This window comes from Puntigrus tetrazona, chromosome 2 (assembly GCF_018831695.1).
Source record: "Puntigrus tetrazona isolate hp1 chromosome 2, ASM1883169v1, whole genome shotgun sequence".
NCBI classification, from domain to species: Eukaryota; Metazoa; Chordata; class Actinopteri; order Cypriniformes; family Cyprinidae; genus Puntigrus; species Puntigrus tetrazona.
In genome coordinates, this window is record NC_056700.1 from 18,647,920 (window position 1) to 18,672,919 (window position 25,000).

General features: G+C 43.8%; 2 protein-coding genes across 16 annotated transcripts in view; both read left to right on the plus strand.

Annotated features, from left to right (window-relative positions):
* Positions 1-25,000, plus strand: part of clstn2a (calsyntenin 2a) — a 1,097,509-nt gene that overhangs the window by 436,542 nt on the left and 635,967 nt on the right. The gene's annotated exons all lie outside the window — the stretch shown is intronic.
* ptprsb (protein tyrosine phosphatase receptor type Sb) overlaps positions 4,094-25,000 on the plus strand; it is a 40,042-nt gene continuing 19,135 nt past the window's right edge. For 4 of the 15 annotated variants that reach the window (XM_043262971.1, XM_043262987.1, XM_043262979.1 and 1 more), the window contains exons 1-7: positions 4,136-4,160; positions 5,181-5,192; positions 11,931-12,200; positions 13,706-14,287; positions 15,006-15,142; positions 15,293-15,437; positions 24,142-24,236. In XM_043262971.1, coding sequence (XP_043118906.1) covers positions 4,151-4,160; positions 5,181-5,192; positions 11,931-12,200; positions 13,706-14,287; positions 15,006-15,142; positions 15,293-15,437; positions 24,142-24,236 — 1,251 coding nt within the window. In that variant the 5' untranslated portion in view covers positions 4,136-4,150. Of the gene's footprint in view, positions 4,161-5,180; positions 5,193-11,930; positions 12,201-13,705; positions 14,288-15,005; positions 15,143-15,292; positions 15,438-18,497; positions 18,756-19,565; positions 19,760-20,488; positions 20,516-20,901; positions 21,020-22,214; positions 22,806-24,141; positions 24,237-25,000 lie in introns of those variants that run through there. The other 11 variants (XM_043263017.1, XM_043263079.1, XM_043263060.1 and 8 more) reach the window with 7 other exon arrangements.

Consider the following 25,000-nt stretch of genomic DNA (forward strand, 5'->3'; position numbering starts at 1 on the left):
AATGAACACGTGAAGCTCGGACGGGATTCAAAAATCTGTGTGTGTCTTATAAACCATACAGAATGAAATGTTTTGAAAATCGAAAAATGATTTTCTTGGTATTTTAAGATGCATTTACCTGACAGCTAAAATAAAGTGTGCGTGCGTGCGCGTGTGTGTGTGTGTGTGTGTGTGTGTGTGAGTGTGAGTGTGAGTGTGTGTGTGTGTGTGTGTGTGTGTGTGTGTGAGTGTGAGTGTGAGTGTGTGTGTGTGTGTGTGTGTGTGTGTGTGTGTGTGTGTGTGTGTGTGTGTGTGTGTGTGTGTGAGTGTGTGTGTGTGTGAGTGTGTGTGTGTGTGTGAGTGTGTGTGTGTGTGTGTGTGTGTGTGTGTGTGTGTGTGTGTGTGAGGCCAAAGGAAAGGTTTGACCAGAGTATCTTTTTCTGTGAAAGATGGCTGTCCATCACAAACACTGTGTTTCAGTCCAGCATCAAAGCGGTCATCACTGAAGGTCACTGTTTCCTTCAGACACACACACACACACACAGACACACACAGACACAGACACAGACACACACACACACACACACACACACACACACACACACAGACACAGACACAGACACAGACACACACACACACACACACACACACACACACACACACACACACACACACACACACACACACACACACACACACACTCTCTCAGAACGCTGAGTCAGTCTCCGGTCTCCATCTTCTGATCACGTCTGCAGGAGTTCATCCATCTCTCTGCATCTCGATTATTTCCATCCGCCGGGAAACTCAAGCAGCCCTTCAGCTTTCAGAGATCAGTTTTTAGTTAGACCCTGTTTTTTGATCACTCGTGTGCTGAGAAATCATCTAAATACCTCTGAAGTGACTTTATGTAAGGCAGAAAGAAAATCTATTTCATAATTATTGAATTTTACAACATTATCAGCGTTAGTGTTCAGTTTCTTTCCGTGAAGCTGCCTTCATGCAGTCAGTAATGAGGACAGTTGTTGCTCGGCCTTGGTTCCAGAAGTATTTTCCCATTCATTTTTCCCACAGGGATTTTAAAAAAGTCTTTATTTAAGAGTTATAAACCGAAGCAGCCGGATACAAGGTGAATCACATCATTACAAGCTTTGATTTAAAGCAGGGAAATCAGACAGAAAGACTGACTTTACATTTTCATTTTATCGAAGAGTTTTCTAAGTAAATGAGAGTCAGGAGGATCTTCTGTGACGACGCTTTAAAGAGGAGAAAGCAGTTTACATACAATATATTGATCACAAATTCACTTGATCACTGTCTCAGTAATAAATCTATAGCACATAATAATTTTATATATTTTAAAATGTCTTGTATGCTAATAATTATATATGTTAAGAATGTTAAAAAAGATGCACTGCGATACAAATAGAAACTTGTTTTAAATCTGTGCATCACGTAGTTAACTCTAAGCCTGAGTCCTCCTCTGACTGACTGTCTAAAGAAGAGATGTTTCTCACTGATAGACGTACACTGCATCTAACTATATATATCTATATCTATATCTATATATCTACACACAGATATCAGCTTGTGTCTGATGCACACTTTTAAATCGCTGTATTATGTTGTTGTCAGGGTTATGGACGTGTTTTGTGTTTGTTTTTGTTTCATGTGCTCCTTGACCCAGTTTTCTCTTGTGTTTGTTTATGCCCTTATTTGAACTTCCTGTTCCTGTTCTGGTTTAGTTCCTTTTCTTCCACCTGTGTTTATTTATCTCATTTGGTTCAGTACTTATAGCCCTCCCTTTCCCCTATTTTTTGTTCTGTATGACGTTATATTTATAGTGATAGTGTTTTCCTGAGTTTCCTTGTGGCTTTATTAAAGACGTGCCCCAGTAACCCGTGACAGTCTTTAACTTTTCTTCCGAAGCACTGAAGTGAATCTCAGTCAGTCAGAGCTGGAGCTCGAGTCGCTTGTAAAATAAGAAACTGATGAGTGTGTAGAACATAAAGGAAGGTTCACTGTGACTGTAATTATTAATACAGTGTTTGTTTTCTCTTCTTCTCTTTTCTTTACTTGTCTTTTTCTCCTCCTCTCCTCTGTCTGGTGTCTGACTGATCGTCTGATTCTCTGCCCGACTCACTTTCTCTCTGCCTTTCTGTCTGTCTCTCTCAATTTTGTACAATTCAATTCTATCTTTGTCTCTGTCTCTCTCTGTCTCTCTCTTTGTCCTTCTGCTTCTGTCTCTTTCTAACTGCGTCTCTTTTTTGTCTCTCTCTGTCTCTCTCTCTCTCTCTCTCTCTCTCTCTCTGTCTCTCTCTCTCTCTCTCTCTCTCTCTCTCTCTCTCTCTCTCTCTCTGTCTCTCTCTCTCTCTCTCTCTCTCTCTCTCTCTCTCTCTCTCTCTCTCTCTCTCTCTCTCTCTCTCTCTCTCTCTCTCTCTCTCTCTCTCTCTCTCTCTCTCTCTCTCTCTCTGTCTCTCTCTGTCTCTCTCTCTCTCTCTCTCTCTCTGTCTCTCTCTCTCTGTCTCTCTCTCTCTCTGTCTCTCTCTCTCTCTCTCTCTCTCTCTCTCTCTCTCTCTCTCTCTCTCTCTGTCTCTCTCTCTCTCTCTCTCTCTCTCTCTCTCTCTCTCTCTCTCTCTCTCTCTCTCTCTCTCTCTCTCTCTCTCTCTCTCTCTCTCTCTCTCTCTCTCTCTCTCTCTCTCTCTCTCTCTCTCTCTCTCTCTCTCTCTCTCTCTCTCTCTCTCTCTCTCTCTCTCTCTCTCTCTCTCTCTCTCTCTCTCTCTCTCTCTCTCTCTCTCTCTCTCTCTCTCTCTCTCTCTCTCTCTCTCTCTCTCTCTCTCTCTCTCTCTCTCTGTCTCTCTCTCTCTCTCTCTCTCTCTCTCTCTCTCTCTCTCTCTCTCTCTCTCTCTCTCTCTCTCTCTCTCTCTCTCTCTCTCTCTCTCTCTCTCTCTCTCTCTCTCTCTCTCTCTCTCTCTCTCTCTCTCTCTCTCTCTCTCTCTCTCTCTCTCTCTCTCTCTCTCTCTCTCTCTCTCTCTCTCTCTCTCTCTCTCTCTCTCTCTCTCTCTCTCTCTCTCTCTCTCTCTCTCTCTCTCTCTCTCTCTCTCTCTCTCTCTCTCTCTCTCTCTCTCTCTCTCTCTCTCTCTCTCTCTCTCTCTCTCTCTCTCTCTCTCTCTCTCTCTCTCTCTCTCTCTCTCTCTCTCTCTCTCTCTCTCTCTCTCTCTCTCTCTCTCTCTCTCTCTCTCTGTCTCTCTCTCTCTCTCTCTCTCTCTCTCTCTCTCTCTCTCTCTCTCTCTCTCTCTCTCTCTCTCTCTCTCTCTCTCTCTCTCTCTCTCTCTCTCTCTCTCTCTCTCTCTCTATGTCTCTCTCTCTCTCTCTCTCTCTCTCTCTCTCTCTCTCTCTCTCTCTCTCTCTCTCTCTCTCTCTCTCTCTCTCTCTCTCTCTCTCTCTCTCTCTCTCTCTCTCTCTCTCTCTCTCTCTCTCTCTCTCTCTCTCTCTCTCTCTCTCTCTCTCTCTCTCTCTCTCTCTCTCTCTCTCTCTCTCTCTCTCTCTCTCTCTCTCTCTCTCTCTCTCTCTCTCTCTCTCTCTCTCTCTCTCTCTCTCTCTCTCTCTCTCTCTCTCTCTCTCTCTCTCTCTCTCTCTCTCTCTCTCTCTCTCTCTCTCTCTCTCTCTCTCTCTCTCTCTCTCTCTCTCTCTCTCTCTCTCTCTCTCTCTCTCTCTCTCTCTCTCTCTCTCTCTCTCTCTCTCTCTCTCTCTCTCTCTCTCTCTCTCTCTCTCTCTCTCTCTCTCTCTCTGTCTCTCTCTCTCTCTCTCTCTCTCTCTCTCTCTCTCTCTCTCTCTCTCTCTCTCTCTCTCTCTCTCTCTCTCTCTCTCTCTCTCTCTCTCTCTCTCTCTCTCTCTCTCTCTCTCTCTCTCTGTCTCTCTCTCTGTCTCTCTCTCTCTCTCTCTCTCTCTCTCTCTCTCTCTCTCTCTCTCTCTCTCTCTCTCTCTCTCTCTCTCTCTCTCTCTCTCTCTCTCTGTACAGGTGCGCTCCAGATCGAGCTCTCTCTCTCTCTCTCTGTAGGTGACCCAGATCAGGGAAGTACGAGTGCGTGGGCGATCAGGGAACTCTCAAGGCGTGGCGTCTAACTCTCAAGGCGTGCGCTACTCATCCCCTGCTAACTTATACGTGAGAGGTATGGAAAACAGTAGGTACTCCGTAGGTAATACACTTTCATTCACATGTCAGCGAAGACAGCTTCTTTAATTTACCCAGCAGCCTCTGCAGCACTTCTTCTGTAAACGTAGATACGCATCACGTCGTACTGTTATCACGAGTCTTTGAGGAACTTTGAGGAACGTCGAAAATTCCGTTTTTACGAGCTTCTTGCAAGCAGAGCTTCATTCTGCTTGTGAGCAATTCGGAGGAAACGCCCAACTTTATCAACTCAAGTGCTTCCCGTCGGGGTTCGTTCGCGATTCACGGCTAATCGAAGCATTAAAAAAGCTAATTGATTTAAAATGAATTGGGTTTACAGGCATGTAATTGTTTCTGTAAACTCAATTAGTGATATTTGCTGTTGGGCTGAAGCGCTCACGGCCTACTGGTCTGGAAAGAGCTGCTGTTGTTTTAATAGAGAATAAAAGAAGGTAAATGAGGTACGATGAGCGGGAAAGAAACGGTCCGGCCCTCCTCAGCACCGGCTGTCAATCACGTCAAATATTTGCTCCGATGAACGCATTTTATTAGATATTAATGCTATCAAGTGCTGCATGATGCCTTTACTAATATTGCAAACGTTTGTGTGCTTGTTAATTGTTTTCTTCATGATTTTTTTTTCAGTTGTTTGTCTGTTTGTATGTTTAAATTACTAATGGAAACTAATTTGACTTCAGTGCTCACTAAATTCATGACTTACAACTAAATATGAAGGTCTTTGGTGTGTCGTGTGTGTGTTTTCTCAGTTTGCTTGTGATATTTTCAGTTTATTTCTTTATGAAGTGAATTTCTCAGAGTAGAGCAAGGCCAAACCACAATATTTGATATTTGGGAGTGTATATGATTAATACTGCCACACAAAGACGCAGATTGAAGAGCTAAACGTAAGCTAAATGAATGAGGTGAGACTGTGGCAGATGAAGATGGTTGCAGTGGCCTTTTTACTCTCTCTGTGTGTTTCCCTGGTTTTCTTCTCTGCTTTCCATCTCAAACCCCCTTACACCCTCAGAGCTGCGAGAAGGTTGGTGTGTTTTTTGTTTATTTTCTCTCGTTTCTTTTGTTTGGCATTAAACTCAGAGAACTAAATGTCACTCAAGCAGTAAACAGTGCTGATGATGGTAGCGAACCCGAGTCAAGCGTAAAGCTCTGTGAAGACGAGGGTCGTGTCGGTCTCGTGTGTTGCATTGTGGGAACTTGTTTGCAAACGGAAGCCCTCTCTCTGTCTCTCTGCACGCGTTGCCATGGAAACCCAGCAATTGGAAATTATGAGCGTCTGCATGAGAACGGTGGCATGCCTGAGCAGCGCTGCGTCGTGATTGGCTGTTGTGTGGTCATGTGCTGTGTGCTGATGTGATTTAGCATCGTGCCTCTGTCTGTCGTCTGTCTGTCTGTCGTCTGTCTGTCGTCTGTCTCTGTCTGTGCTCGTGCTCTTGTGCATGTGTCTGTGTGCGACTCACACTCCAGTGACGTGACGGACTGCTTTCTGCTGACAATCAGTTTATTGATTGCTCCAAAGCATTACTTTTTCCATGGCGTTGAATTGGTTGACGTCTCATCAATATCTTCTGTGCCAAGCTGTCCGTCAAACATCGTATGATGAGAAGACAGCGACCGCAGACGAGTCTCAACCACAGCGGCCGAGTCCTTTCATTTCGCTCACACTGATGAACGCCTGGACGCCGCATTAGATTGATAAACATGTTGCACAAGCCAATTATTTGACAAGACACCAAACACACACACACGCTTGTTTTTGTGAAAAGTGGGGACTCTCCCTAGGCTTTACAGACTGTGTGTAGTATAGCTCTACACCTAAACCTTCTGCTATTTTAGATTTTCAAGTCACCCCGTTCTCTGTGATTTCTAAGTGTTTTGAAAAGTTGAGACATGGTGTAATGTCCTGAAGTCACCTTCTCCTTGTAATACCTTTGTCATCATACAAATCTCAAATGTACAAATGTCCTCATTTGTTACAAAAACGCACACACACACACACACACACACACACACACACACACACACACATTCATAACCATGACTAACTTTGCCAGTTCTTTTTCCTAAAATCTCATTCTTGCTACTTTAGTGTTCCTCAGCTCAGTTAGGACTGATATCTGTTGTGAGCAGTGTTACAAGTAATGTGTTTCTTTACTCTGTAAAAAGAAGTAATTGCAATGTTTAGTTACATGTTATGATCAATGTCACTTATGTTTCGTCACCTGGGCAGGTCTTTCGATGCTCGTTTTTTAATGACAGCAACACAAGTCATATTTTTGGCCGTTGTAGAGCCAGCGGACAGAAGAGCCGTCAGTCAGTACATGGGAAATGAAACTTTCATCACTTATTTAAAAAAAGGTTTTTTTGCAAAAATATAATGCACTACTTTGCTAGTTATTTACTATTAATTTGTTATCGTAATGTGTTACCCTCAACACTGGTTATATAAGTAAAGGTTAAAATGCCCAGTTATCGTAGGCTGAACCTGATTCAGATATATGAGTTAGGTTCAGCTGGTAAACAGACACATTCTGTGGCACTACAGCGGCGCTCAAACCAAACCAAACTCTTTACATATAGCGATTATTCCCAAAACTTCAACGACTCGTTCTGAAGGCAGCGTGATAGGATCAGATGATCCGATGGGATCAGAATCATAGTCCATAAAACGCCATAATCCCTGATCACCTGCGCTCTCGTAATCAATCCCGCGGCGGGCTTCATCTCGACCGTAACTCAGCGTCATGTCAGAGTCCCGTAGAGAAGCTTCGCAGTTGTTCGCCGTGGCTTTGTTTTGTCTGTCTTTGTCATTTTCTCTCGCTGCTTGCGCATGAGCTGCATGAAGTTTTGTCTGTTTTAATGGAATGTTTCAGGGTTTTTTTTGGAAAAGTCTGTTTGTCATCAGAGAGTGGCCTATTTTCATTCTGTCAGCGTGATGAAGCGCTCGAACCGTTTCCGCTCCTGGAAAACTGTTGAAAGGCGAGCGAACTGTCGGAAAGATCGTGAGTGACGTCCCGCCCTCGCTGCTCATGACAGCCTCCTCTGGAGGAGGAGAAGAAAGAGCTTCTGAAGAAGGTGTCACAGGCGCGGGATCTGATTCAGAGACACACTAAAACACGCGCTCTTACTCAGTATTCCTGTCTTGTTTTCTAGAATACGTATCTAAACGTTCTTGAATCAAGATGCATTTACTTGACAAGTAAAGTGACTTAAGATGTTAAGTCTTACTTAAGAAAAATTATGAAAAAGTGTTTCGTTTTGCTTTAATACGAGCAGAGATATCTGCCATCTGGGCAAGAAAAATGATCTTGTTTAGCCTTTAAATGAAAACCTTGGTGGCAAATATTTTTGCTAAAAACAAATTGGATCGTTGTCATAGAAAACTAAAGTCATTTTAGCTGTAAAGTAAATGAATCTTGATTCAAAAATGTTTAGATATTTATGCTAGAAACCAAAACAAAAATGCTTTTCTTACAAAGATTTCTTGTCTTGTTTCCAGCCCAGATATCAAAACATTCTTAAATCAAGACGGATTTTCAAGGGTTTTTTTTTTCAGTTTTTTCTTTTCCTTGAATTTTATATCCATTGCTTTTTATCTAACCTTTTATTGTAAAACACTTAGAATCAAGGTTGTGTTAAAGCTCTGCTCTTTAAATAACATTTGAGTCGTTTTCAGAAAAATCAAGTGGTTTTTAATCTGCTGTAAGCAAAAGAACCTTGCTTTCTGTTTGAAATAAGATTATTTGTTTTAGCCCATTTTCAGATTATTTAGCTTGTTCTAAACAAAAACTCGCTTCATTTAGATTTTTCACTAACAAATCCTTCTTGATTTAAGACTTTTTAGATATTTTAGAGCTGGAAACCAGGCAGAATCTGCGTAATAAAGCGTGTTCAGCCGTGTGGAGCGATGGCGGCCGACGGTTTAATGCGGCGCCGTATCCGAGCGCTAGGACTGTAAGTCGATACGCTGTGCTTCTGCTTCTCTTTCAGCGAGAGGAAAGATTGCTTTTGAGATAATTCATTGTAATGGGCTCGACTAACAATGGCAAATCCAATTCAGCAGTCCCCATTGTTGCATAGATCAAATGTGCTGTTACCACCCAAGGTTATTGTTCCCGTCTCGCTGGAAGCCAAAGCTTTTAAGAACCGCAAAGTGATTTTTGTACAACAGACGCTCGTAGTGGTTCATTTAAATTCAGATATTCAAATATTCACCCTGTCTAGTCACAACCAGAAGCTAGCCGTTTCTTTGCATCATCACTAACCCATAAGAAGTCCTAATATTAGCCCTGAACGCTCACGCTGGGCTCTGTTTGTGCATGACCTGAGTGTTTTCTCTGAAAGTCTGCATGTCGCTGCTGTCGCACGAAAGCATGAAGTAACCCTCGTTAACAAGCTCTGATTAACTGCATCTACTCACTGTGTAGAGTTAGTCGTTCTGTTTCATCTGAAATATGAGTGCGTCCAATTCTGGGTGTCCTTCGGTCAACGCTCGCCGGCGATCCGAATTACTTTTACAGTCGAACATTTTACTGTAACAGTTCGCATGCCATCGAAATCTGCTTTTCTAGTGTCTGTCAGAGATCGGCTTGATCGAATGTGTTTAGTTGTAGCTTTATTCAGGTGGATTTTTTCGTCTTTGCTGAAGTCGTAGATTTCAGAACTTGATCCTATGTGGTGAATCCCCATAAGCCTCGGCATCCGAGAAAGCTTTGCTCAGACGTTCAGTCATCTCTAAAGCAGAAGAAACAAGAACCTGGGCTTCAGACGCATCTTAGCGTGGCTTATGTTCTGTCTGAGCTTCTATTGATGCGAATGAAACGGCTCATTGAATAAGTCAACATTACAGCAAGAGCAAATGAGCTTCTGATTGAACCGCTGGGCTTCTTTGAGCCTTATTTCATTGTTATATTGAATGTCGCTCACATTTCTCTTGTTTCATGACCACAAGGGATTCTTTTACACCGCAAAAAAAATTCTCTTACTTAGTATTCATGTCTTGTTTTCTAGAATAAATATCTAAACATTCTTGAATTAAGATGCATTTACTTGACAAGCAAAATGGGTTAAGATATTAAGTCTTGTTTTCTAAAAGAAAAACAAATCTAAACTTACAAGAAGCAGAAATATCTGCCAGCGGGGTAAGAACAATATTCTTAATTCAAAGGCTGAACAAGATTATTTTTCTTGCCCCATTGGAAGATATTTAGCTTGTTTTAAGCAAAAACTACATTTTTTAGAAAACAAGACATTTTGCTCATCCAGAAAATGCATCCTGTTTCAAGAGTGTTTAGATATTTATTCTTTAGTCAGTTCTCCAGAGCAACGCTTTAACACCTTAGCAACCATCCAGAAGATCCTAGCAACACATTCACCACCTCAGATTCTGCAGACGCACCCTAGCAACCAATCAATACACTAGCAACCATCCATCGAGGAGATCGTCTGAAACTTCAGCGTCTCTGGTTTCAGAGTGTTTGCTGTTACCCTGGTTCTTTGTTTCTGTCCATCTCTCTCTCTCTCTCTCTCTCTCTCTCTCTCTCTCTCTCTCTCTCTCTCTCTCTCTCTCTCTCTCTCTCTCTCTGTCTCTCTCTGTCTCTCTCTCTCTCTCTGTCTCTGTCTCTCTCTCTCTCTCTCTCTCTCTCTCTCTCTCTCTGTCTCTCTCTCTCTGTCTCTCTCTCTCTGTCTCTCTCTCTCTCTCTGTCTCTCTCTCTCTCTGTCTCTCTCTCTCTGTCTCTCTCTCTCTCTCTCTCTCTCTCTCTCTCTCTCTCTCTCTCTCTCTCTCTCTCTCTCTCTCTCTCTCTCTCTCTCTCTCTCTCTCTCTCTCTCTCTCTCTCTCTCTCTCTCTCTCTCTCTCTCTCTCTCTCTCTCTCTCTCTCTCTCTCTCTCTCTCTCTCTCTCTCTCTCTCTCTCTCTCTCTCTCTCTCTCTCTCTCTCTCTCTCTCTCTCTCTCTCTCTCTCTCTCTCTCTCTCTCTCTCTCTCTCTCTCTCTCTCTCTCTCTCTCTCTCTCTCTCTCTCTCTCTCTCTCTCTCTCTCTCTCTCTCTCTCTCTCTCTCTCTCTCTCTCTCTCTCTCTCTCTCTCTCTCTCTCTCTCTCTCTCTCTCTCTCTCTCTCTCTCTCTCTCTCTCTCTCTCTCTCTCTCTCTCTCTCTCTCTCTCTCTCTCTCTCTCTCTCTCTCTCTGTCTCTCTCTCTCTCTCTCTCTCTCTCTCTCTCTCTCTCTCTCTATGTCTCTCTCTCTCTGTGTCTCATGGCTCTGTTTCTCTGTATATATTAAATCGTACGATGACCTGCTGATTTCACGACGTCTCAGCTAGCTGTAGTTCCCCGTGTCTCTCTTTCTTTTATCCTCCCCGTCTCTCTCGAACACATTCATCTCTGTTTCTAGATGCGGGGTTGGCAGCGCTCCACATTAACTCGCTGGATTAGCATAACTTCCATCGTTTCTCACATTTGCTCGCTGTCTCTTTTATTTATTTATTTCCACAGTCAGATGTAGATCTTCCAGGAGTAAACGCAGTGTTTCCCTGCGGAGCATTAGTTTCTGCTGCAGAAGAATCTGATTTGTCCTAGAATATCGCAGCAGACGCACACACACACACACACACACACACACACACACACGGAGCGTCCGGCGCTCACAGATCAGTGCGTCTCTGCTGGTGGATTGTGACCCAGAAATGGATGGCAGGTCATAGACAGCAGAGACAAAACAAGGCTGAATGCAAATAATACAATTAAACCAGAGATAGAACAGTTAGAAAAAGAAAACTTTTACTGTTTTTTTAACTGCTGCTTATACACATTTCAAAACTTTGCCTCTTTATTTTCAAGACGTTGCACACAAAATGCAAGACGCCTCACATCTCTTTGCAAAATTAAACACTGCATTCAAAATCATCTCAAAAGCAAACATCTGCATGCCATTACATTCATTCCTGTCAGATATTGTATGTTACATAGAGAACTGTGTGTTGTGTTTTGCAAAAAAAAAAGAAAACTGAATCAGTGTATGGTTTTGCAGCTTCTCCAGTTTGAGGCAAAGAAAGGTTTTGTGTGCAAGCAGCTGAAAAAGAACCGTAACAGGATTCCGTCTCATTTTGGAGCATGGAGCGTCAGCCGCTAGTTAACGTATTGACCAGCAGGTGTTGTTAGGTTTGCGCGTGTGTGTACAGCGATCTCCCTCGATGTCTTCCGTGGCGTGTTCAGGCATGCAGCCGACCCGTGCGAGGAACCGAACCAGCCCTGATCGAACGCTGCTTCCCTAGCGCCGCTATCTGCAGCTATCGATCACAGAGCTCGAACAGGCTTCAGCGGTCGGTCTCCGTCGTCCCTGAGGGCAGAGCCGTCTCGTTTAGGTTTCTAAAGGCTTATGGGAAACGGACCAAAATCGAGAGCCGGTTTTAATAAATATGCATCATTACGGTCTCTGTGCCTCCAGCTGAGCTCGGGATGAGAGCGGAGAAGGGTCTGCGCTGAACGCCGTGTTTCTCGTCCTGACCTAACGAGGACGATGGAGAGAAGCGCCTGTAGAAACCAGCGTTAGTCAGTGTGTACGAAAACACGGCTTTGACCTTTAGCTCGAATTCAGATTCTCCAGCTCCTTATTATTCCGTTCCATCTGCTAGCCGGCGCTTATATTTAGCAACTTGTTCTTTTAGCTGTAACCATGCATTGCCAGCTTGAATATGAAGCTTTGAGCAGAAGGTCCACTTTGTGTCATTGTTACCTGGTTCCTCTGTTTCCCTGTGTTTGTGCTCCAGTTCGGCGCGTTCCTCCTCGCTTCACCATCCCTCCCATGAGCCACGAGATCATGCCGGGTGGCAGCGTGAACATCACCTGCGTCGCCGTCGGCTCTCCCATGCCTTACGTAAAATGGATGCTGAACTCGGAGGACCTGACGCCGGAGGACGAGATGCCCGTGGGCCGGAACGTTCTGGAGCTGAACGGCGTGCGCGAGTCGGCCAACTACACCTGCGTGGCCATGAGCAGCCTGGGCATCATCGAGGCTGTGGCGCAGGTCATCGTGAAGTGTAAGGATGAGGTCTTTCTGACTCGTGCTTTCAAACTACCTTACGCTTTATGTGTGGTGCTCGTAAAATATTGATTACTGTTGATTACAGAATTAAGAAGTTGTCTTCGAAAGTAAAAGTATGTTTGTGCTACACATTTTTCATTTATTTTTAAATCATTTTAAATATTGATTAATATAAATAAAAAACATATCTGTGAACCTGGAGCACGGAAGCATTCATAAGAGCTCAGCTATATTTGCAGAAATAGACAACAATACATTGTAATAGATTAAAATGATACATTTCTACATTTTCTTTTATGCCAAAAATCATTAGGATATTAAGTAAAGATTATGTTCCTACTGTAAATGCATAAAAATTAACTTTTTTATCAGTGATATGCATTAAGAACTTAATTTATCTGTCCACCACTGGAAAAAATTAAAATTGGACAAAATGGACATATTACGAAAAGTATTAAAACAGACACAAAAATTCTCTGCAGCATATTAAACCCCAAAATTACATTTATTTAGTTCACCTTCGAAAAACAAATGAGTATATGTTTGATGAAATCGGAGAGCTGTCTGTCCCTCCTTAGACAGCAGCACATCCCTGTGACATCAGTGCCTCAACTTCAGACTCCCCTTTTTCTTTTTTTGCCCGAAGAAAACAAAAATAGCATAATTTACATTAACGTAGTTGCTTCTTCCTCCATTTTGGAGAGTATCACTACACATACACAACACGCTGTAATGTGTTTGACGTAATCTGCATTGTTTCCATTCGGGGGGATAGCATCGAGTTGAATATAAACGGTTGTTAACTTCTAAAATGTGACTCTCTAAAATGACAGATGTAAGTCTGGAAGAAGAATGGTTGAATAAATTACGTTATTTTGGGGGGGTTTTTGCGAGTCACTGATGTCACATGGACTGTTTACTGAAGTTTGTCTCTGGACCTGGATCATTTCAGTTGTGTTGCTGTCTGATTTCATCAAAATATAATAATTTTATGAAGATGAATGAAGGTCCTATGGGTTTGGAACGACATGAGGGTGAGTAATTAATTACAGAATTTTCATTTTGGGGTGAACTAACCCTTACCAACCAGAAAGTGATGTGAAAGACAAGATCTGTGTGTCTGTGTGCCTCAGATGGACGAGCTTAATCCAGCTCCAGAACGTAGATGTATTAGTACTTATGATGTTGGGCTGATGAAAATAAGGTCTCATTTTATTTAGGCTAGAAACTATAAAAAACTATTCTTAACATGTATGTGTGTGTGTGTGTGGACACAAAGTAAACTAAAGTAAAGCACGAGTTTCCAGTCATTCTGATCTCTAGATATCTTTTCAGCCTAGAAAACCTTGAAATATGCTGCTGTTCAGGCCATCAGTTTCTGGTGCATCTCCTGTAGAGTTCAGAAGAGATATCTCAAACTGTGTTCAGATAAAAATATAGCTGTGAATCTCCCGAGGAAAATCAACCTTTGAGCAGAGCAGTTTTCCGCTCTTTTTGCAGCTTTACCCAGAGCTCCCGGTACCCCCATCGTCACGGAGACGACCCCCACCAGCGTCACCATCACCTGGGACTCTGGGAACCCCGACCCCGTTTCCTATTACATCATTCAGTACCGTGCCAAATCTCCAGACAGCAAGTACGAGACGGTGGACTCCATCACCACCACCCGCTACAGCATCGGAGGCCTGTACCCCAACACCGAGTACGAGATCCGCGTGTCCGCCGTCAACACCATCGGGCAGGGCCCGCCCAGCAACAGGGTGGAGGCTCGGACCGGAGAGCAAGCCCCCGCCAGCCCGCCGAGGAACATCCAGGCCCAAATCATATCACAGAACGCCGTGATGGTGCGCTGGGACGAGCCCGAGGAGCCCAACGGACTGATCAAGGGCTATCGCGTTTACTACACCATGGATCCCTCGCAGCCCATGAGCAACTGGCAGATCCACAACGTTCAGGACAGCATGATAACCACCATCCACAGCCTCGTGACCTCCGAGACCTACACCATCCGCGTGCTGGCGTTCACGTCCGTGGGAGACGGACCCTTCTCCGACCCCGTTCACGTCAAAGTGAGACCCGGAGGTGAGTTGTAGAGATAAAAGATGCTCCATTGAAAGTAATATAGAGATTCAAGCTTTCTGTTGAATTGATTTCACTCTAGAAATTAATCTGAGGAACAGTAAATGTGACCACACCTTAACACGCTGATATGATTGTATACAACCATATGCAACTTCACCCTTGAAATCAACTGTAGTACCATATGAGAATTTTTGCAATGTTTCTTTAAGGCCAGATTTGTAACTTGTACCAGCGCAGCGTTAAAATAGTACCGTCAGGATTTACTAAAGACGCGAGTGAAGAATTAGTGCTGAAAAGGTGTGGACACCTTATTTTTGCTCCTAACCTCACTGAAAATGCATTTGTGGAAGTTTTTCATTCAGAGTGTAAAACCACACAATGTGATTTGCAACTTTTTTTTATCCACTAAAAAAACCTATTTCACGTCTGTGATGTAAATAGATGCCCCACACCTGATGAGCACAGCTCGGCTTATTTGTGACTACTTTCATTTGTGCTGTGCTTGGTATATTGCGTTGATCGATAAGTAAATGCTGCCCCTGTATCCTTTAATTTGCATGTTGTCAGTAAAACATCCCTCAGAATTTTCTACGCCCATCGTCACTGTGCTCTTGGGCTAATTTTCCCTGTTTAGTAAAGCTGGCCCTTTGTGTCGCTCCGCTGCTGATGTGCTCTATTTTAAAGCAGGTTTATGATGCGTTCCTGATCTGTGTTTCAGTTCCTGGGCAGCCAGGGAAGTTCCAGGTGGGTAAAGTGACCGATACCAGCGTCGAGTTGACCTGGGAACCTGCTTACTCCAAAGAGCCTGTGAAAGCCTACGAACTCATCTACAAAGCTCCGGAGCTTGGCATTCAGGTGAGAATGTGCGCCGCTGTAGGCCTACGAATCATGCTGGCATCAACAACAAAGTTAATGTTTCCAAATGCATTACAAATATTAACAAAATTTACTTGGGATAAAAGGATCTGCTAAATGTAACCAAAGTCTTTGATCTTTCAAACACAGGAAAAGAGGAATTTTGAGCCCAGAACGTCGTATGTGTTGGAGGGTCTGCGGGCCAACACAGAATACACCTTCTCTCTGGCTGCTGTTTCCAATAAAGGCATCGGCGCCTTCACCAACGAGATCAACCAACGCACCGCACAAGCAAGTATGTGTGAGACCCCTTAAAAAGACTGCTGCCGTATTTCACCGGTGTTTTCTTACAGTGTATGTCACAGTAATATAAACCGCCCTCGGTCTTCTGCTGTTGTCTGAGACTCTAGACTGGTTTTATTGGTCTGGATGAGAAGGGGCGGGGCCGTTGTAGAAGATGAATCTCTCTGATTGGATGTTTATTCTGCAGTTGCTAAGTTATCATTTTCAGAGTGGAAACGGAAGAGAAACGCAATCTTGGCTGCCAGTGCACAGGGCACTGTTTATCCCTCCCTCTCTCCATCCATCCATCCCTCCATCCGTCTGTCTGTCTGTCTGTCTGTCTGTCTGTCTGTCTGTCTGTCTGTCTGTCTGTCTGTGTGTCGTTGCTGTGTGAGATCTGTATGTCCACAAATATTTCCAGTACATGATTAAAAAAACAAGCAGAAGCCAAAGCCACCACCAGACTGGATGGGATTTGTGTTTTCATTTGTGTTTGCCTTTTTAACTCTTTCTTCTTTTCCTCCTTTAGTTAAATGTTTTTTTCAGCTCAGGACCCAGTGAAGCGATGGTAACTCCAGCGGTGTGTGTTGTGTCTGTGCTGATGATGAAGTGCTCTTCTTAGGTGTCATGCAGCTCTCCAGTACTGCTGGTAAAGCCTGTGTTTTCCGGGACGGTTAACGGTAGGTGAGGATGATGAACTCTTCGTAAGACTTAAACCGGTCTGATAGCCGGATCTGTGGATGAGTCTGAAGTCCTGACGTGTTGAGCTTTGACACTCTGATGAACTCTCTGTGATTACAGACAAACGGTAAGAACTGAAGCTGTTCTGTTGTGTTCTGGGCTGTTTAAGTGGAGCGGTACAAACAGCATATGGTCACCCTCTTGTTATACAAGCAGCTCAGACTAATGACAGCGAGAGAGGTTAACTGTGTGCTGTGTTACAGGTTGTGGGTTTAAGCTCTGATCCGCTTCAGTTGGTTAGAAGATGTTGCTAGGGTGTTATTAGGAGTTTGAGAACAGATGTTAGAGTTTTTGGTTGCTAGGGTGTTGTGGGTGGTTATAGATGGTCAGTAGGGGTGTGAGAATAGTTGCTAGGGTGTTGCGGTCTCTAGGGTATCATTAGGGTATTATTAGCACTGATAGGATGTTATTAGGGGTTTGGGAACAGTTGCTAGAGTTTTTGGTTTCTAGGGTGTTGCGGGTGGTTATAGATGATCATCACTAGGGTGTTTTTAGGCGTTTAGAAACAGTGCTCAGGTGTCATTAGGGTTTTGTGAGTGGTTGCTAAGGGTTATCTGTGGTTGCTAGGGTATTGTGGCTAGTTTCTCTGGGTCGTTGTCAGGCTGTTGCTATGCCTTTGCTCAGGTGTTCTGAGTAGATGTAGGTGTTGTAGGCTGTGCTGATGTTCTGAGCGTCTCACTGAAGCTGCAGCACAAACGCACATGAGCCCAATTATCCTCGCACTTCCTCTGACATCGCTGCAGATAACAGTTTTTGAAAGCAATTACACATCCGCGGTTCATTTTTACATGTCATATTCTATAAAGGTAATTGAATTATTCCATGTCAGTTTAATTATTGTGTTACACAAGTGTGCGTGTGTGAGAACAGAGGCCGGTCGCGGGGTCTGTGGAGCCGAATGCAGCGAGAACCTTATCGCTTTGATTGATTATAAGACTGTCTCGGATCCCTTGTTATTTTTAATAACTCTCTCGGCTCTCGTTGGGCCGTTCGGCTGGAAAGGTTTCAGTCAATTACACTGACGGAGACCAAAGCCCCACATTAACCGCAGTATTAATGACAGATAATACCCACATTTCTATACGCTCGTATTCGACTGAGACTTCGGCTCAAAATAAACGCTTATGGCAACTGTGTGTGTGTGTGTGTGTGTGTGTGTGTGTGTGTGTGTGTGTGTGCGTGCGTGCGTGCGTGCGTGTGTGTGTGTGTGTGTGAGCGTGCACTGGTAAGAAGGTCCGTGTGCCGTATGCAGGAGCAGGTATGTACTCTAAATCATCAGCTTCTCTTCACACGTTTTCTGTTTTCCAGACTGATTCCTTATTTTCTAGTTCAGTTGTTTTGTTCTCATTAGATCTGCATCCAGTCGAGTTGGATGTTTTTGCGATTTCTTTTGCTTTAGCGCTCATAACCTCAGGAGTATAAACGTTAGAATGACTGGGATCAGAGTCAGTGCAGCGATGCTCTGCATTCACCAGATGCTTTCTGACATTACAGGGTTATTGAAACACAGCTGTAACTTTGTCGTCAGGCAGATTTACATTAATTCATTTAGCAGAACATCAGAAGCAGTGTCAGGTGAACATCAGAAACCTGATCAGAAACCTGAGGTAACGAGGAAGACAAGTGCCATTCATCCTGATTGTTCACAGTAAAAGGAGGTGAAGTGTGTGGATGTCATGCGTAACATGTATTGTTCTTAATGTATGATCACAAACTCTCTGAGTGTTGGTTTTACTAAACCCAGCTTATGCTGCAGAGCCTCGTCAGACGTCTAATTAAAGGAGGAACTTCGTAAACAGAAACTCCTCCGTAACCCTGATGGGTTTCAGTCGGACCGTCTGTCACCATCTGGTCAGGAATTCTGATCCCGGACCGAAGCGGCGCTCAATCCATCACACCTGTTTCCATGGCAGCGGCGCTGCTATCGGTTACACGCTCGGCGGTGCTTTAATTAGGTTGTCTGTTCTGGTCAATATGTTGATCGGATGCTTGTTTTGTGACAGACAGGAGCTTTATTCCTCCATTGCTGCATCACAACACATCCTTCATTTCATTTTGCTTCATTCTTCCTTTGTTTGCATCATTTATCTCTTAAGTTGAATGTAATTCGAGCCTCATAATTAGTTTTATTGATCTGTTTCCATCTACGCTATTTTTGCAGCCCGTGAATCGCATCCTCTGCGTTCGTCTTTATGTTGTATTGATTTATTTTGCTTCATTTCTGTTTCTCTATCCTCCTCCACCTTCCTCAATGATCTTTGCTTTCTGTGTTTTATTTTGGGCTCTTCCTCTCCTCCGCTCTTGCCGTCAGAGCCCTCGGTTCCCCCGCGTGATCTCCGCTGCTCCGCCGCTGGCTCCTCCTCGCTGTCGGTGAGCTGGGCCCCGTCCGCCGAGGAGCCGCCGGGGTACGAGGTGCGGTTCGAGAGCGACGGTGGCCCCCCGCAGGCTCTGCGTGTGGAGCCGGGCGTGGGCCGGGCGATGCTGACGGGTCTGAGGCGCTGGAGTCTGTACCGGGTGACGGTGGCGGTGATCACGGCGCAGGGCGGCGGACCGGAGAGCGCCGCTGTAGAGTGCAGAACAGATGAAGATGGTAAAACCTCACATCAGTAGCATTAGATCCCTCCTCTTTAGGTCTGTTTAGGATCTTCAGGTGGTTTGTTGGAGATCTTTAAGATTGTGTTCACACTCGGAACACTGCAAAACAGTATTTTCTCACGTAGTGGTTTTGTCATGTTTTCCAAATATCTAAACATTTTGAAATTCAGACACATTTACTTAAAGCAAATGGACTTGAGGTTTTAAGTCTTGTTGAGTGTTTGTTTAAAATCTGCCAGTGAGCTCAGAATAATAAACTTGTTTTCCCTATGGCTAAGGTTAAGACAGATTGACAGATTCAACTTCAGTTTGGTTAAAAATTAGATGTGATAAGTTACTTTCTGCGCAGTCTTCCTCATCAGAACGCTCTGTTTGAGCTAAACAGCTAGTGATAAAGAATCGGTGGGTGGGGCTTAACAGCCAGTGACATAGAAGCCGGTGTTGATCTTCTGTGGAGGCGGTGCTTATCCACACTATGACATCATAGAGTGGAACATTCCACAAGCAGACTGCCTTCAATATAAGCTGTTTTCAGACTAATAAAAAAGTGTTTTGAAACTTATGGGATGTTTTTATAGTACAGTTACCTCTTATATGTCAAAATGTCTTGGTGTCTCGGTTCATGAGCACTTTTATCATTCACAATGTGAATGCTGGGCAAAACTGAATTAAATGGACCTACTAGTGTGAACACACCTTCAAGCTGCAGTGTGTGTATGATTTGCACCGGTTTTACAGTAAAGTCAGACTAGGGTGTGTGTGTGTGTGTGTGTGTGTGTGTGTGTGTGTGTGTGTGTGCGCGCAGTGCCTGGAGCTCCGCCCCGTCAGGTGGAAGTCCAGCCTATCAACAGCACGTCTGTTAAGGTATCGTGGCGATCCGTGTTGCCAGGGCAACGGAACGGGCAGATCCGCGGTTACCAGGTTCACTATGCGCGGATGGAGAACGGGGAGTCACAGGGCCTGCCGCGCATCAAAGACATAATGCTGGACGATGAGCAGGTGAGGTCACGACCCCCAGAGCCCACCCTCAGAAAATATGAGCATTAATCAGCCTTGATTTGCAATTCAGCTGTAAGACGTACGATTCGTTAGCCACTTTAGGTAAAGCCCAGTAAAACGTAACGGTTTGTGCTACACACTGTGTTTATGATTGCAATAATGAATAAAAATGTATGCCTTCATGTTTTCAGTCCACATGAAATTAAAATTGATCTTAATTCCTTTCTTAATACGTGTTGCTCATCTGCCTGTGATGTGTCATCATCGGCTGTTATTCTGAATCATGCTTCTAAAGCAGATCGTCACTCATATTCTGATGTGAAACACACTCTTTCACATCAATCCAGCAGAAAATCACAGCCTGACCTACATTTATATCTCATTCAGTATCCCCTTTCGCTCAGAAATGCATCACATGACAGAAGTGAAATGGGTCATGGATGCAGTTTTCGTAAAAAAAGTTTCAAGTTCTGAATCTTTTTACCTGAGACTGGCATTCAGGGTAACAATAGATGCTAAATATTATTTATACTGCCTGTGCAGAATCAGTCTGATCTGAATGAACCGACACTGAATGAATCTCACTTCATCTCTTCTCTTGCTCACTGCTCATCCATTCTGTCCTTTCACTAAATGAATCTCACCCTCCTCTCCTCCTCCTACGTGCCGCCTGGTCATCACTAATTCTCTCACATCTCTGTGCGTGTCGTTCTGCTGCCGTACCTTTAGAGGGACGTGGATGAGACGGCGCAATATGTGAGTATGAACTTGAGCTTTATGTTCAGAGCAGCTTATGAAAGCACAGCTGAGACAGAAAGATTTCAAAGCCCATCAGAGCCGCTGGATCTGAACCGCTTCACTGCATGAGTGTGTGTGTGTGTGTGTGTGTGTGTGTGTGTGCGTGCGTGTGTGAACCTCTCACACTGGAGTGCGCTTTCATAGAGCCACTCGAACACAGATCACAAACTGAGATGTATTTTAAAGCAAAATATCACTGGAGAGAATGATTGAATGAATGCAGTAGTAACATATAATCAGAGCAAGTGTCAGGTCGGAGATCACCGGTCAGAGAGCGGTGCTTAAGTATACCTTGAAGTTTCTGGCACTGAATGACTTGAGACTGAGGCCGTGTGTGTGTGTAGGACCTGATGCTTGAGGATCTGCAGCCTGAGACGCTGTACTCCATCAGTGTGGCGGCCTACACCATTAAAGGTGACGGAGCTCATAGCGTCGCTCATCTGGTGCAGACACCCGTCGCATGTGAGTCGCCATCTGTGTGTGTTTCTGTATGTTGAAGCATTGACTCTTTTTTCACTTCAGCTTTCGGTGTTTGTGTGACAGTCACCAGTCTTTTGTCACGAGACTTAACAGAAGAAAAGGTCCTTTAGCCAATCAGAAACACAGTGTGCATTCCTGACATCGGATTGGCTGTCAGATATGTAGGGGGCGTGGCATTATTCTACATATTAACTCCCTCTCATGTGTCTTACTGCTTTGATAAAGTTTCTATGTAGATAAAAAATGAATGACACAAATGATGCTGAATGTGATTTAGTGACCAGTTTATTATATTTTAAAATGTCCCTATTTCATGGGTTATGAAAGGTTGATATTTTGGTTTTGGGAATCCCCAACAACATACATGTAAGGTCAAAAAACACTTTCATTGTCTCATGATATGCATTAATTATTATCTTACTTGCGCAACGACTCCCAAATGCTTAATTATTTTTTCCAAGCCCCTCTTTTGCGTGATGCTAATCAGCGGTGATTGGCCGTTCGGTCTCATGTTCATCTCAACGTGTGTGTAACGGCCGATAAAGCAGTGTTTGTGAGAGCAGTGCTGCTTTGTGTACAGCGTTACGGGGAAACAGATATTTTACTGCTTCTAAAGAGACACCTAGTGAAGAATTCTTCATTCAGACTAACAAAGATCCACAAGTGGGTTGGCAATATGCTAATATTTCATGTTGATGTCAACGTTAACCGGCTTGGGATTTGTTTTTTTTTAATGACTCATTTTAATGATCCAGAGTCGACTCTTTCTTTTGAGAAACAATATCTTTATACATGGTGCACTTTCAGATTTAAAACTCAAAAATCCATAATAGGGCGACTTTAATATCTTCATGCCTTATATTCACATTAGAGCCAGTCACATTTTGTAACGATTCGAAGAATCAAGCAGTTGAGATTTACTATATAGTATATATTGCTTTGTGTGAGTGTAGTGTGTATATATATATATATATATATATATATATATATATATATATATATATATATATATATATAAAGAAAGAGGTGTGTGCAATAATACAGTTACATTTTTCAACACCATATAAACAAGCACCACTGCACTGTCCAGTCAGAAGAGGCACTGGATCTGGTCAGTGTGATGGATGTGTTTTATATGTACAGTCACTAAGAGATTGTGTGTGTTTGTGTCCTCTAGTACCTGCTTGCCCCGTCCTGTCCCTGGAGCTGGTTAATGAGACGTCTGCCGCTCTGATCTGGACTCCCCAACAATCTTCCAACCCTCTGCTGGAGATCCTGGGCTTTCGTCTGACCTATGGCTTTAAAAACGACTCTCAGTCTGTCTCTCTGAATTTCAGACGCGAGGAGCGTCAACATATCGTGACCGGCCTGCGTCCCGGAGGTGTTTATTCATTCCTCCTGGCCGCTAGAGGGCGCTCCGGTTACAGCGAAGAGGCTCTGGAGGAGCTTTCTGTGCCTATGTTTCCTCCGAAAGGTTTTCCGCAGCTGTCGGAGCGAGTCAATGCCACCTGCTGCTCGCTGCAGTTCACCTGGCTTCCTCCGAACGGCTTGGAACGGAACGCAGTGTTTACCGGATACACACTGGCGTATGAGGAAGCGGGTGGCGTTGAGCCGCGGACACTGATGGTGCCGGGGGACACGTTCAGCTACACCATTCACGGGCTGAATCCTGACCGGGCGTACGCTGTGAGGATATCCGCTCACAACGGCGCCGGGTCAGGCCCATATAGCCCACAGGTGCTGTACCGAACCACGGCCTTCGACACAGGTACAGGTGCTCTCACCTGCAGTGCTGGGGGTAATGCATTACAAGTAACGCACATTCTTGTAATCAGATTACTTTTCTCAACTAACTAGTAAATGCGATACTTAAAAGCAACTCAGATATTTCCTTTTATAAATAAGTATCTCCAGTTCCTCTGTTTCGACTGACAGCTCTGGGGTTGCCATGTTGAGAGAAATCAGGAGTAAGTGCAGAGCGTTGTGTGTGAACTTGATCTTACTGCAGTTATAGACTAAACATCAACATGTATTTACTCAGAAACACATTCAGGGTTACTCAAAATCTATAAAAACAGTTAAATGCAAACTCTTCTATAATTAAATACGTTAAAATAAGGCCAGTATAATGTTTAATCCCATTTTATTGACATGTATTTGCTGCTGACCTTCGATGGACCACTAAAAAGCAAAAAAACGAACATTTGTGTTTAATCTTAGCTGTCTCTGAATAGTGTTGAGCTTTCTTCTCCTGCGTCATATTCTTCATGTGACTAGTTTGAGCTGCTCTCTACAGTACAGAACAGAATTATCGTTCTTCAGCCTGAGACAGATTCATTTCGCTTTTGCAGTGAAAGACCCTTTATGTTTGTGAAAGACGATTTTTTTCTATTGAAAACAAACAAGAAAGCCCTGGCCACATTTAAAATGTAATTCAAAAGCAACGCATTGCTTTCCGTAAAAAGTAACTTTATTAGTTACTTTTTTAGCCAGTCACGCATTATTGTAATGCATTACTTAAAGAAAAAAAAAATCACTTTTCCCCAACACTGCTCGCCTGGGTGAGCCACACAGAACTAAACCCTGAGATCCCACCGACACTAACCCACCCGACCCGTCACAGTGGAGGTGTGAATGTGGGCGGGGCCGCAGGTACGGCGAGAGGCGGGTCTTACAGGTAAGTGCTCAGGCGTCAGTCACAGTCCGTCTGGGAGTGTTCGGGTTCTCGGTAAGACCGGAGACCTTTGTCTTTCCCTGGTCCTTTTGAGTTCCTTCACTGTCCTCCACAACTACATTTCCTAACACTTCCCAGTCCAGTTTGTGGTGTGGCACAAATGAAATGAGTGTTTGTTTGTGTGTGTTTGAGTTTGTGTCTCACCCTGACTTCCTTCAAAATAACCTTCATTAGCAGCTCATGAATCTGGGCCAGCTCTCACCGGATCTGCTGCATATGTGGCCCTGCGTGTCCGCCATACGCTCACCTACATCCCCCACAATTCCCTGCACAGGCCTCGGTGGACGTCTGCTTCCTCACAGCCCTGTGTGTGTGTTTGGGTTCCTTCGTAACCGAGTCTCATGTGTGTCACGTGTGTGTTTTTGGACAGACGTGCCGAGGAATTTCTCGGTGAATCTGGCGACTAAGACGAGCGTGTTGCTGACGTGGGAGTTCCCGGAGAGCAGCGCCCCCTATCGCTTCACCGTGAGTCTCGCAGCTTCACAGCCTTTTGGTCTTGTTCGTTTTTTGCGTTCTCTAGAATAAGGACGTTCTCTTACACGGAAAGCGCATCCAATCTCTTCAATTGTAGGAAACCCATCAACACAGGAGAAAAAAACACTCTTCAAATCGTTTCAATTATATTGCAGTTGATTATGATCGCAGTCAAACAAACATTGATCTCACTGGAGCTGATGTTTGGTTCATATATCTCGGTATAGATTAAAAATAAGATTGCATCAGCTCAATGAGTGTGCTTTAATTATAAGCATAAATAAGTGTATTTATTTCATTCTGAAATTGTAACGGAACAGAAAAACACTGATTTGTCTTTAAAAGGTGTAACACATGTTTGTACACTTTCAGTCCAGGTCTTTGAATCCGGTACGCACCGAACAAATACAGCACTGATTTAACTACAAAGAAAGTCTTTTCTTTGAAATTTTAGTTTTTTAAAATTCAATAAATGCCACTGTATAAACGTCTCGAAACTTCAGCACGCTTGTACCTTCCTCTTCAATACTAGTTTTAACGTTAAAATAAACATGAATGAACATCTAATGTAATCGATGAATCAATGAAACAGCATGTTTTTATTTATTTTATTCTACTTTGTTTATGCTAATTTGTGCTATGCTTGGTATATATTATTGAGATGAGTGTCTGTTCTTTATTTGTGTTAGTCCTCACCCATCCGTGCCGTTTCTCTTAGTCTTTAATTGTGGCTTGTTTAGAACTTCACTTGAGGT